The 12,944-nt window shown below is 34.1% G+C and overlaps 1 protein-coding gene across 1 annotated transcript; it reads right to left on the bottom strand.

Annotated features, from left to right (window-relative positions):
- Nucleotides 1-3,331: 3,331 nt before the first annotated feature.
- LOC128245970 (uncharacterized) lies at nt 3,332-6,124 on the bottom strand (the record flags this gene model as incomplete). The annotated part of the gene is made up of 2 exons (XM_052964186.1): nt 3,332-3,822; nt 6,034-6,124. Coding segments are annotated over 2 exons (582 nt in total), but the record flags the coding sequence as incomplete, so codon positions are not given.
- Between the last annotated feature and the right edge of the window lie 6,820 nt (nt 6,125-12,944).

Raw genomic sequence — 12,944 nt, 5'->3', positions numbered from 1 at the left:
AAATTTTAAGAAACTTTTGCAGTTTAATAGAATAGGCTATATATAGGCTATATATATATTAAATGTAGACTTGTAATTATGACTGGTTGGTTTAATAGTAAGAGGTACCTTAATTACCTTCATATTAATATGTACCCTTTTTTGACAGATTTATGACGGATGATGTAATGCCTGTCTTTACCGTGAAGAAACAAAATGAAGAACATGACTTTCTAAAAGCAATTTTCAAGGTAATAGTTGCCAAGTCAAATCAGCTTCTTGACAGTAAACATTTCATGTTATTATTAAAGTGAGTACCAGGTATAGTCTTGTGCATTCACCTCTCATAAAAATAGCACTGGTGCCCGCTCAAGTAAAACAAAGCAATTATTCACTGGAAATGATTTAATCCGCGATAGCTTTGAACACAAATTATAGTCACTGAAATAAGTACAAGAGTTTTGTTGTGTGGAATTTGATATCAAAACTGTTTTTACAGCAAGTTCAAGTCAATATCATCTTATTTAACAACATTTTTATGTACTTTAGCAAGTTTCACTGTGATTTCCGCTACTGAACATGAAGTGGATCCTGTTTGGAGTACGCTCCAGACAGACAAAGAGGTGGAGGACGAACTGTTTACACAAGTTAATTGTTTGTTAATGAATGTAGGTAAATCATGTGGTAATTCCTAATTACCTGTTACCTGTATGGTATGCATGTTTAAACATGGATTTCGGTCGTTATCACGACGTTGTTACAACGACGTAACTCCGACGATGTTTCATCGTCGTGATTCCAACGTTATTTCAACGTCAAATTCTGACGTCTAAAAACTTTCCATTTCGACCAATATACAATTTCTATCCAACATTGCCGACGTTGTTACAACACCTTTACAACGTCAATTGTTTGGCGGGATATAAGAGAAACATACTGAACATCATTCGCACACAAGACGACACCTCAGCCTAACACATATTTTCGTTTTATCTCAGACAGGAGTAGATGATCAATGCACGCCGCTTGATCTTGATGAGAACAACTAGAGTTAATATAAGAACATTAACCGTACATGCGTACACTTATTCGGAATTCATCGGCCATGTTTCGCGAAAACAAACTCGGATGTATATGGACGGTATATACATACTCAGAAATCGGTATGTTTATTTCCGCTGCAAGTATATCGCGTATTAATTTAATTTAGCAGTTAAACTTAATGACTTAACTTTTGAAAATCTTAATTATGTTTGCAATAATACACTTCACTGGCAATATATTTAAACTAATATAAATAAAAACATTCTAAAAGACTTCCTTTAATTAATGATATATTTCAAAACATTACGAACTACTTCTACTGATGTACCGGCATACATCCGAGGTTGTTTTCGATAAAAATGGACGATGGGTTCTGAATGGCGTGGACTCAGTTCTTCGCTATGGTTAATCATTACTTAAGCCATTTCATTTTATCTGCTTTTTATGCTATTTTTGGTTAAAGTTAAAGTTAAAGTACAACATGTTATTGCACCGTTTCGTTGAGAAAAAATGACAGACATGATTATAAACTAGAGCTAACACAGAAATAAGATATTACCCCAGACGGCTGGACGCATAAATGGTGCAATAGTTTAGGTGGTAAATGTGACATTATTTAAACAGGCAGTTTTTTATCTAACAGAAATAATTTTTTTAAAAAGTCAAAGTTTTTACAAGGGCTATAACTATTGGTAGACAAAGTGAAACGTGAACGAATTCGCTGGTGCACAAATGCACATGATAGCCAACAATCCTATAATGTGTCGTTAGTATAGGTGCAATATCTTAAAAGTACATTCGATATGAGATTCTTTGAGGCGTTACGTGATGGGTGCCCCTCTCCCCCGAACCAGCGGTAGCTACTGTAACTACTATATTATGATGTAAACATGACTTCGTTCAACTTTTATCCAGGCACTTTTTAAGTGAATTACATTGCTTATTATTTCAACTAAGAGGTATTGTTAATTGTTATTGATAAGGCAATAGGATAACAAAATAGCACTAGAGCTGTCACATGATTGACAGATACCCCCACAACCAATTTGGACACAGGAATTGTAATCTATTTCTTTGAAAAGGGGCCATAAGTCCATTGTAATTAAGTCGAACTTCACCGGTACGTTAAAGTGTTAAAAATTGTACGATTGTTTTTAAAATCCATTGTTCCTGTCATACGTTATCATAAAGACACGAATTGTTTGGCAATAATCTTTATTGAAAATGGGTAGTTATTTCGTAAAACATTGGTGGCATATAAAAAAATCAAATTTGACCTGTATTTTATGGTGTTGAATATTTGTACCAAAACATCTTTAATTCCGCCGACCTTGTCATAAGTGGCCCTCCAGATACGTGTTTGCATATTCTAAGTTTAGAAAGGGACATGTACACAGGTTACTGGTGAAAATAAGTCATACATGAAGCAAGGCTCATATTTATGGATTTAATTGTTGTGAAGTTACACCATTTATCGTTTGCAAAACTGCAACTTCACCATACCTCAAGGAATTGACATAAAACATGGTGAATATGCTACAATACCAATATGTTCGCAAAGCCCATAACACATATATTTGTTTTTATTAAAAAGAAACAAGCAAGTAAAACTGATTGTATACATATACATGTATACACAAATGCTGATGCAATACAAGTATTGTACAGCGAGCCTGTAAAAGGAAGTACCTTATTTCAATTTCTTTTTGAAAAATGAAAACAAATTATCAAACTTTGGGCTTAGAAAAGAAAGAAAAAAATGTAATGGTGTTTTCCTCGTCTGGTATATTAGCTACAATGTCTTACTCTTACAAATTTTTTGCCAACAGTTTTTACCAATAATACCATTGAAGGAATCAAATGTGTTAACAAGCACGTTATTGATATTTTACATAAGGATCAGTTTTAACTATGTCCTGTTTTAAAAATGCCATTATAGTATGTATCATTTGTTGCCATCAGGATATTATATAATCCAGGCGGTGCTGCCTCGGAACCTATTAATATATGGCAATGCTACAGAGAGATTAAGAGGTCTCTACCTTGATATGTTTCGACAAATAACAACGGAGGTATACGATCATAACATAATGTGTGGTTAGGAATACATCCTGATGGCCTACCGTCATGATCCCAGGCAGAAATACTCTGGTGTGTTTTTGTCAAAGCCAGCCATTGCAAGAAAAACATTACTTACTACTCTGTGAATAACATTTTTAATTAAAAAAGCGACCAAATAATTATTTAAGTTTGATATAATTTGGTAAGCGGTTTAATAATAAACAACAAATTATACATGATTCGAACTTTATTTGCTACATACGACACACGTGATTTCACGATACTGTACATAGGGCGGGCAGGGAAGAGACCCACAAACTGATTCGACGATGTACATCAGTCTTCCATTCTTGTCTGGATAATCAGAATTCTCGGTTTCAGCACTGGCATCAAGGCAAGCGTAGTTAGTCACGGATAGAGCGCCGGCATATTCACCCGATACTAGATAGCCGGCGTATTCTTTCGTCCATCCTGGATAGCATTGATTTCTTCCTGGGATCATGAGGGTTGTTTCGCGCGATGTACGACAGACAGCACACGGGGCATCGTGATCGCCTAAGGCCTTCTCGAAAAACTCCGCGCCTAGGTGGGTAAAGCCCTGCTCGTGGAATTGGTACTCAGTCCCATATATCCCAGCCGAACTTCTGCCATCGTTGTAGACTCCCCAAATTGGCTGTGATGTAAGACACAGATAATCAGCAGCTCCATGTAGATCCCATGAGCTTCCAGCGGTGTAACCTGAAAAGTAACAAAAATCAAATGCGCTGAACGTTTATATTGCTGATGATTTGATGGGGAAAATAAAGCGACATATAAACAGTATTTTTTGTGATTTTCTAATTTATCAAAACCATACTTTAATTATGTGTGGTGCTTATTTTATCGGACATAAACACACACTGTATACAAATAAAACAAATATAGCATGCCAAAAACATCTCTTAAATCACACTCATGCCGTCCGGTCGACTTTCTACCCTGCAATTTCAACGAAGAAAACTACATGAATGAATTTGTTCATTATGCGTTTAAATTAAACAAAATGTCTTTTAGAAATATTTGTCAATTGATTATGGTGAACACTTTATATACTTAATGATGTGACGAAAAATGCTTTAATTTACCTAAAATTGTGTCATTGTTCTGAATTATGACGGATGATTCATAATAAAATGAATATGCCTTGTTTGTATAATAAATAGCTATTCTAACCAGGAAATATGTTACTTTGTCTTAATGATGCCTCGAAAACACATGATTTCCCACATAACTACCATTTCAGACCTTCACATTAAATTTCGTCTACACGTTTGTTACAACTGATGAATTTAAGAAATGGCCAGAGAAGCTAATTTCAAATTAAATTTGAGTGTTTTATTCCTTATTTATTCTAATATATATTCTGGATTCCATTTCCAAATTAAGCAGTATGTTTTAGTGTCAACTTAGGGGCATATCGGTGTATCGATGCATTCTGCATCCTCGGCCGTTAGAAGCCAATCGATTGGTTATTAAATTTACTTCAAAAAGCTGCAAAACGTTTAGTTGTTCTTATTTCAATGTTACTTTAGGTGACCAAAAATATCTCAAAATGGAACACAATTTAATAATGAAAGGATTAAAATAAACATTCCGGAAAGTATTGAGAATGTGTCTATATTTCAATAAAACAATATATAGATGTGTATACGACCATTCACGAGTTTCCCCTTTGAAAAGTAAAATGATACAATCTCATACTAAGGAAAGAAATGGTTGTCAAGACAACCCATGAAGCGCTTCACGGAGCACATTGAAAATGACACCAAAACGTCACGTTAAAACATATGAAGATAGTATGAGGTCAGCTGCATCACTGCGCAAATTATTGACGTCATCTAGATGTAAACAAGTGTGTAGCGGTCAGCGGAAGTAACCATGGTTTTCCAAGATGTCGGAAAAAACTCCAACGTTCACGTCACGCACGGAGCAGCGCGCTGTGATCAAACACTGTGTTCGCAACGAGATTACTCCTACAAATACTTATACGTGCCTTACATAAATTAAAGCCAACATGTTCAAGTGACGGGCATGAAAATGTGTGCGATTTAAAACGGAGCGGCAGGCCATCAGTCGCATGTGGATTTGACGTAAATTCAGTGCGGGACATGTTACAAGAAGACCCGCGGAGGACAGTGAGGGAGATTGGCGACTCCGTTCAGCGAAAAAGGACAGTTGCTCATAATTCATGAAAGAACATCTAAATTTATAAAAGTGCCAGATGGGTCCCCAGGCTGCTCTCTACAGAGGAAAGGCGCTCCGTGTAACGGCTTCCCAGGAGTTCATCCGTAGATACGGACGAGAGGGAAACAGGTTCTTTCAGCGAATAAATGCCACGGGCGAAACCCTCATTAGCCCATACGGACTAGAAACAAAGCTAGCCTCTATTGTTTGGAAACAGCCATCTTCTCCTCCCCCAACCAAGGGGAACGAAAGGATCAGTCACGCACCATACAGCCCGGACCTGGCCCCTTTCCACTTTGCAAACTTCTCGAGGCTAAAGAATGATATACGGGGTAATCGCAACGAAGATCTACAGGACCTTTACTTCGCTGTGAGAACAACAGTGGCACGAGTGGTACGGACAGTTATTCAAGCAATGGGTTGAACGCCACAGTAAGTGTGTATGTGCAGAAGGATGGTATTTTGAAAAACTGTAAATGACGTGACGCAATGACTACGAAGTACTCCGTGACTTGTAGCCTGTACTTTTTGTAATGATTGTTGTATACGTTCACTTCGTAGTTATTGGTTGAATCTTTCAGGATTTGATTTTATTAGAATAAGCTTTCAGCTGATAAAATTTAAAATGCGTCCTATTAGAGGTCTGTTGTTTTCGGGACACCGCATTTCCGAAAGGTTGGCAATTATTCAATGTGGACACATATAAAATCATTGACCAAAGCAAACCTGCGTAAACTAGATCGGTTCCATTGGCTGGACACGTGGTTCTGCCCCATCTTGTGTACACCGAGCCTTGAATAGAACATTCGAGCGGGCATCAAATACATTTAACACTTAATTGCACTCGTAAAAATAGTTTATGTACTAGTGTTGTGAATAGAGTAAGATGCGTAAAATCCCTGGCGATTAATTGATACTCATCTGAACGGCAAACTGTTGTAATTCGTTGGATCAGCATAAGAAAGCATTTTAAAACGGTTTAAAAAGTTGTAAAGCACCATGTTTGCATGAAGGTAGCTACATAATAAAGTTTTAAAAATATCATTATTGAAATGTATAATAATTCATAAGAAAACCTCCTTTTTGATCGATTTTTGCAGCAAGCTGGTTGTTCTGATTGGTCAGTTGATTGACCTCAGTGGTCAACTGGTTGACCTTGGTGGTCAGTAATTGAAATGCTGCCGCAAGGTCGTCATTGCCGTGAAGAAGAACGCGTTTTTGATGATCAGCGTCCGCTTGTGTCGAGTCAATACAAATGATAAAGGAAAATACTAAAATAATTTGAAAAGGCATTTTTACAATCCAGTTACACAAAGATTGATGGCAATTGTCACAATCTCGCTATTAATTTAAATCACTCTGCAATGTGCGTTATCTCAAAACTTTGTGCTTAAATGGGAAAGATCAGAGAGCAATGTCACACGATGTCACGCAATGGTGTGATCTTTAAAACGTGGATTCTAAATGGAATACATTTCAAATATCACAAATTAAGAACATGCTCAATAACCTTGTAAGAAACACGATTGGATTCAAATGTTTATCAAAGGACTGAAGGGCCATATTATAGTGCCCAAGCCATATGTCGGAAACCTTGTGGCTCAAAGATACTTTTCACAAACTATCTGTTATATATATATATATATATATATATATATATATATATATATATATATATATATATATATATATATATATATATATATATATATATATATATATATTGATAATTTTACCTGGAAGCTTATGCCTTGCCTACAGTATTTGCATTAATAAAAACATGTCAGAGGTTTATATATTGCAATAAGCTAGAATACCACATATTAGAAACATTTGAAAACGTTGTCATATTTATGAAGGAAGTCTCATCTTCCGACATTACCATGCCTTAAATATGTTTCATTTGCAAGAAAGGTTTTATTGCTTTACTTTGTTATGTTCATATTCTATCATGTCCTACGTGACATTTTGTGTTGGGGTTGAAATTTTAAAGCTACGAACATTCTAACGATTTTTAAAATGGCTTAAAGCGACAATCTTATTCAAAATCAATACATACACTTGTAAAACAAAGATAAATAACTATTAGTATATTTTGAGTGATAAATCGTTAACTACTTACTAATAAATGCATTTTTAGAAAAAAAATATTATAACACGATTGAAACCGTGGATTTAATAGCTGAATACGCAAAAATATTAAATGATTGGTGAGTCCTTTAAGATTTATTGTGACCTACTATTGGTATCATAAGGTAGAAATACTGTGCTTTCTGCACCTTTCTATTTCAAATTAAACTCGGTATTCTTAATAAGAACGTTTGTTTTCGACATCTATGCGTCCGTTTTGGTATATTTAACCATTTGTTTTACTTGTGGTAAATCTTATTTAAGGTATTAGCCGCGTAATACACACTTTTTTAAAAGCTTTAACCGACAACATAGTTATAATCCTGGTACACTATGGGACTTTTATCCAAATTTTGAAGGTTTTTTACCGTGAATTAAAAAAGTTATTTATGTTTCATTACACCCACCCCCAAACTCAAAGGGCTACAAAGAGCGACAAGTAAATTTTTTGTCTATAATTGATTTTTTTTCGCATTATCAGAGATTATGAAATAAACACAACAGTTTCTGGTAAAATAAACTTCAGTTAACAGAAAACTAAAGTTCAAACGAACACATTATTGATACACATGGAAAAAAATAATTTTGATTGATCTTTTGATTCTTCGGAAAAGAGCAGTTTTTCGATGTTTGAAAATATATAGCAGTTTTATAAAATTCATAAAAAATAGCTAACTATAAGGCAATCTGCTGAAATCATATTAGATATTATCTATGATGTCTATTGAACAATTTAAAAGACAATTTATGATAGTTTACCGTCCAGTTTTGAAGAAAATATACATAATGTCATGTTACCATACATTTTTATAGCTAATAAAATGCTTAAAAATCAACCTTTTTCTTGTAAAAAATTATAAAGCTTAATTGGACTTATTCATAAAATGTACTCTTTCAAATAAATGAATTTTACTTATGATACTAACTCAGAATACAGAGTTTTAAACAAATGGGTGTACTTTTAAACTAAAATATGTGAAGAAACAAGAACACTAAGTGGCCTCGCCCCTCCAAAAATATCAGAGTGAAAATTCTCAACTAATGGTATTTTTAAATATTATAACATGTAAACAATCTCTGTGGGTAATTTGATGTATATCTGTTTTAGTTTGTCATTGGTATTCTAACAATTAGTTTTTTTCACAATAATTCTTCACTCTTCAACATTTGAAGTTTGATCTGTTCCCATGCTTTGTACTTGTAGTGTGTGCACAGATGATAACTACTCAATGCTTAGTCAATGCTGATTTGGTTTTCATGCACCTTCAGGTACTTTACCCATCAAGAATGTTTAGTGCTGTAAAGGAAAAAAAGCTGTTCTTTAAAGCCTTTCTAACTTATTAGTATAGACAATTATACTACCATACATATACAAAATAAATTATAAACAGTTTAATATTTCTCGACATTATTTTGAAAAAACAACAACAAGCTGATACATACATGTATATATATAAAGAAAATAATTAAATTTATCAATAAAAATCATCATCATCATCATCATCATCATCATCATCATCATCATCATCATCATCATCATCATCATCATCATCATCATCATCACCACCACCACCACCACCAGCGTTGCACCACCACCACCTCCACCACCACCACCACCACCACCACCATCACCACCACCACTTGATTATTGAATACAGTAGGTTTATAAAAACAAAAACCAAGTCAAATATGTTTTATATGAAATACTCACATCATCTCGATTAGATGCGACTGCCTTGTGGATGGACATGGTTGTTAAATCCGCTCTCAAGGATCCAACATAGTATTTAATGCAGGCTGGAATTCTTCATAACCCAGTGTTGTTGACTAAGTAATATTCAGTCATTTTCCTGCCTGGAAGAAATTAGACTTCTGATTATCAACCAGCAGAAACTACCACCGTAAAATACAAATGCACAAGTATTATACATTCTGCACTAATATCTGTTTTAGCCAAGAGTAAGGGTTGGTAGGCACAAATGTGTAGTTGTTGTGCATATGGTTGATAATGATTCAGAACAGTATGGGGTTTTAACGAGATCTACACCAAGCCAATGAATGTCAATAGTGTCCTAGCAGATGCAGCTTCAAGCCACAAACCACATACAACTTTTTTTCACAGGTTAATTTTGAAAATATGCATTTTGTAAACAAATAACGGGTATGTACATGTAGTGTGGTATGTTAGAAATAGGTCACGTACCAAACCACATCATTTTTAAACAAAATTTTATGTCTAATAAAACAATCAATTTAAAGATTACATACTCATATCATATCTTAAACATAAGTTATGTACATAAGTACATATATAAATATGTAACATGTACATTAGTACATGTAAAATATGAACATGCTGTCTAAACATTTAGCTAATAAAAATGATTTAAGAATCCCAAAGATAAATTAAAAAACAAACGTTTATGAACACATCAACGTACAAAACTGCTCAAGGATACTTACATTCAGAGCCCTTTGATACGAATATCGCAGTTCCATGCCGATTGTTGACAGTTCGTTTTTTCCAGAGAAAATCTTCTCTTACACGTATATTTCACTTATAATCAATGTTTAACTGTAATGACTCAAATTGTTAGATGTATCGTAATCAACTGTCAGCGTGTACTTTTAGTGTTTATTTATTTTAAACGTAAATTCATGAGAAAAACATCACAATGCTTCCAAATCATACGATGTAGAAATTCCATTATTGACCTATGAATAGCCGGGAAATACCGTCTGTTTCTAAAAATAGCAACATCCGGTACAGGCCGAATACGCCCGATGTTCGTCGCGATCTGTTACGGCGAGTGGCGATATATGTCGATGTTACCCGATGTTTCCCGAGTTGTATTACATGGCTAATACCTTAAGATTAACAGTGCCATCTGTAACGAAATATCAGCACGTATGTAACACACTTATCGCTGAGCCGTGTATGACTGAAAACATGAATTATTACAATTTCCGTTAGTTGTATTTCAAAAATAGTTAGGTGAACACCTAGACAGGTTTTTCAGTGTATGCGATAATATGAAATACTCATTGAGATAACTACGATAACAAAAACAGGTTTAAACATATGAATAGATAAAGTGTCTCAGCTATAGTTCCACGCATTCATTCGAAATATACACACAGCAGATAACCTATACAATCTATAACGTATACCCGCGTTATAACCACAAGTTCAGATTAAAAGACACCCTCCGCTCAATTGATATGTTTTTCTAAGTACATTTCTCATTTGTGCCACATTTACAAAAGACAGTTAGAACTACAGGTATAACCTCTGTGACCATGTTTACGAATAGTCTCAAGTCTCAGACTCAGACTCAGAAAAACACTTTTATCAAATTACAATGAGTCATCTTAATTTCATTCATTTTCGGTCATTTATCAATAGCAATAAATTAGGCAAATTTCGTATTCAATAATCTACTGGCCCAAAAATCTCGAAATACATGAACAATTGTTTATTGTGATTATCATAAACATAATTTTCTAAAAAAAGGAAAATATTACACAAAATAAAGGGAAACAAAAATGGTGAGATTAGCTTTATCCTGTATCCAATCATCTATATATATATATATATATATATATATATATATAGAGAGAGAGAGAGAGAGAGAGAGAGAGAGAGAGAGAGAGAGAGAGAGAGAGAGAGAGAGAGAGAGAGGAGAGAGAGAGAGAGAGAGAGAGAGAGAGAGAGCTATGATGTATATGTTTCAGAATTGTAACTAACAATTTTTTTGTTAATAATTTTGCAGTGGACCCTCAAGACGTTGCTTTTCCTGACATTGTTGAGGAGGGCGGTACTGCCAGCTTAACAGATTATTCAATAACAGGTAAATATACTTGTCTCTTTTGCATTTCTGATTGTAAACATAATTTTGTGTGCACACTACGAGATAATTTAATATTTCATATAATGATCATTCCTTAAGATATTTTTACAGAGTACTGGTTACTTTCTGTAAGTCCATATGAAATCCTGTGAAATGAATTCCAATAAACATGGACGCCATTATTATGACAGGTAAGTTAACTCAAGCGCTTTACATTCCTTGACTAAAAGCTGTAAACTAACACTTTCTGTTCATGTTTGCGAAAAGCAAAGGATGTTTATGATGTGCATTTAATAGAGGGACTGTTTGCTAAACTGAGATATTATTGTACAGTTGACATAATATGGTGATTAAAAACAAAAAAAATTAACAATTGATATTAATTATTTCATTTATATAATGTTGTAAAATATAAAACCTGTGCAGAACATTTGTCTTAAGTATACGTGTTATACATTTAAATTATGTTCTATATTTACATTAATATATATAAACAGTCTTTGGACCATTGACATGTTTTATTGTTTAAGGAGACATTTCTTGTTTAATGGTTACTCTATTTTACAGAATGCCAACCAAGTGTTGCGTACTTCGACATGGTGGAGAACTCAATTTTAACTTCTGTGACATGTAATAAAATAGCAATAACATGGTTCTTTAATCTTTAAGTCTTTCACTGTGAATGCTATCTTAAATTATTTACTGACCTATATTTTCTCGCTCATGGGTTTCCTCAGTTGTCTTTAAATTTAGGCTGTTCACAGTAAAAGTTAGATTTTACAGCTATTAGCAACCCAAAGATGTGAAAACAGGGCTGTTTTCCTTTTTTAGCATGGGTTGTAATAGGTGCCTCCCCTCTCAAAATATCTTTAAAATCAGGCAGTTTCCCCCATAAACTCAGGCAGTTCTCCCCTAAAGTATTTGTTTAGTTTTTTTCTTCATTCCTTTTTGGACATTATATCACTTATTTTCCAATACATGTCACAACGATTGAAATTTGTACAAATAACTATCCAGTTCATGACTTGCAATTCGAAATCCTGCATACTATTAGTAACAGCCACTATTCCTGATATGTCTATCTTTTTTTCAAATTTCGTTTTATATCCATGACATATCCTTGGGGTTTTGGTTAAAAAGAAGTATGTTTAATCCTTTAAGTAGATAACAGGATTCTTGACCATTAACCCTTAACATATAATCGTAATAGAATAGAACAGTTACTATAAATCATTGCATTAAATTGTGACATTAGTGTTGCCTTTTTTGTTTAAAATAATTTTTGTATTTTCAGGTAGGGATTGAGCAGAAAAAATCAGTATTGAAAAACAAAAACGAAACGTTTTAATGAACGCAAACACTTGCGTATGAAAGCACAGAAAGAAAAAGCAGCAATGAAGATAAACTGAAGTGATTGGAGTTACCCTACGATATAATACCCCCCATAGACAAAGTCATCAAGTTGGTCGGTCCTGCAGGTGGTATGTGCAAAAGTGCACGCAAAAAGTTTGTTACGCAAACCAAACTATTTAGACTTAAGTTTTGAAGATACTGTTTTGGAACTTTAGACATATGTTCGGCATGAAGTGAAGATATATTTGTCATACATGTATTTATCATATGGATCAGTCCAATATTTGTTAGAGGGGGAAAGGA

The sequence above is a fragment of the Mya arenaria genome, chromosome 9 (assembly GCF_026914265.1).
Source record: "Mya arenaria isolate MELC-2E11 chromosome 9, ASM2691426v1".
Classification (NCBI taxonomy): Eukaryota; Metazoa; Mollusca; class Bivalvia; order Myida; family Myidae; genus Mya; species Mya arenaria.
Note: the sequence above shows the minus strand (reverse complement) of the source record. Positions and strands in the feature narration are given on the sequence as shown.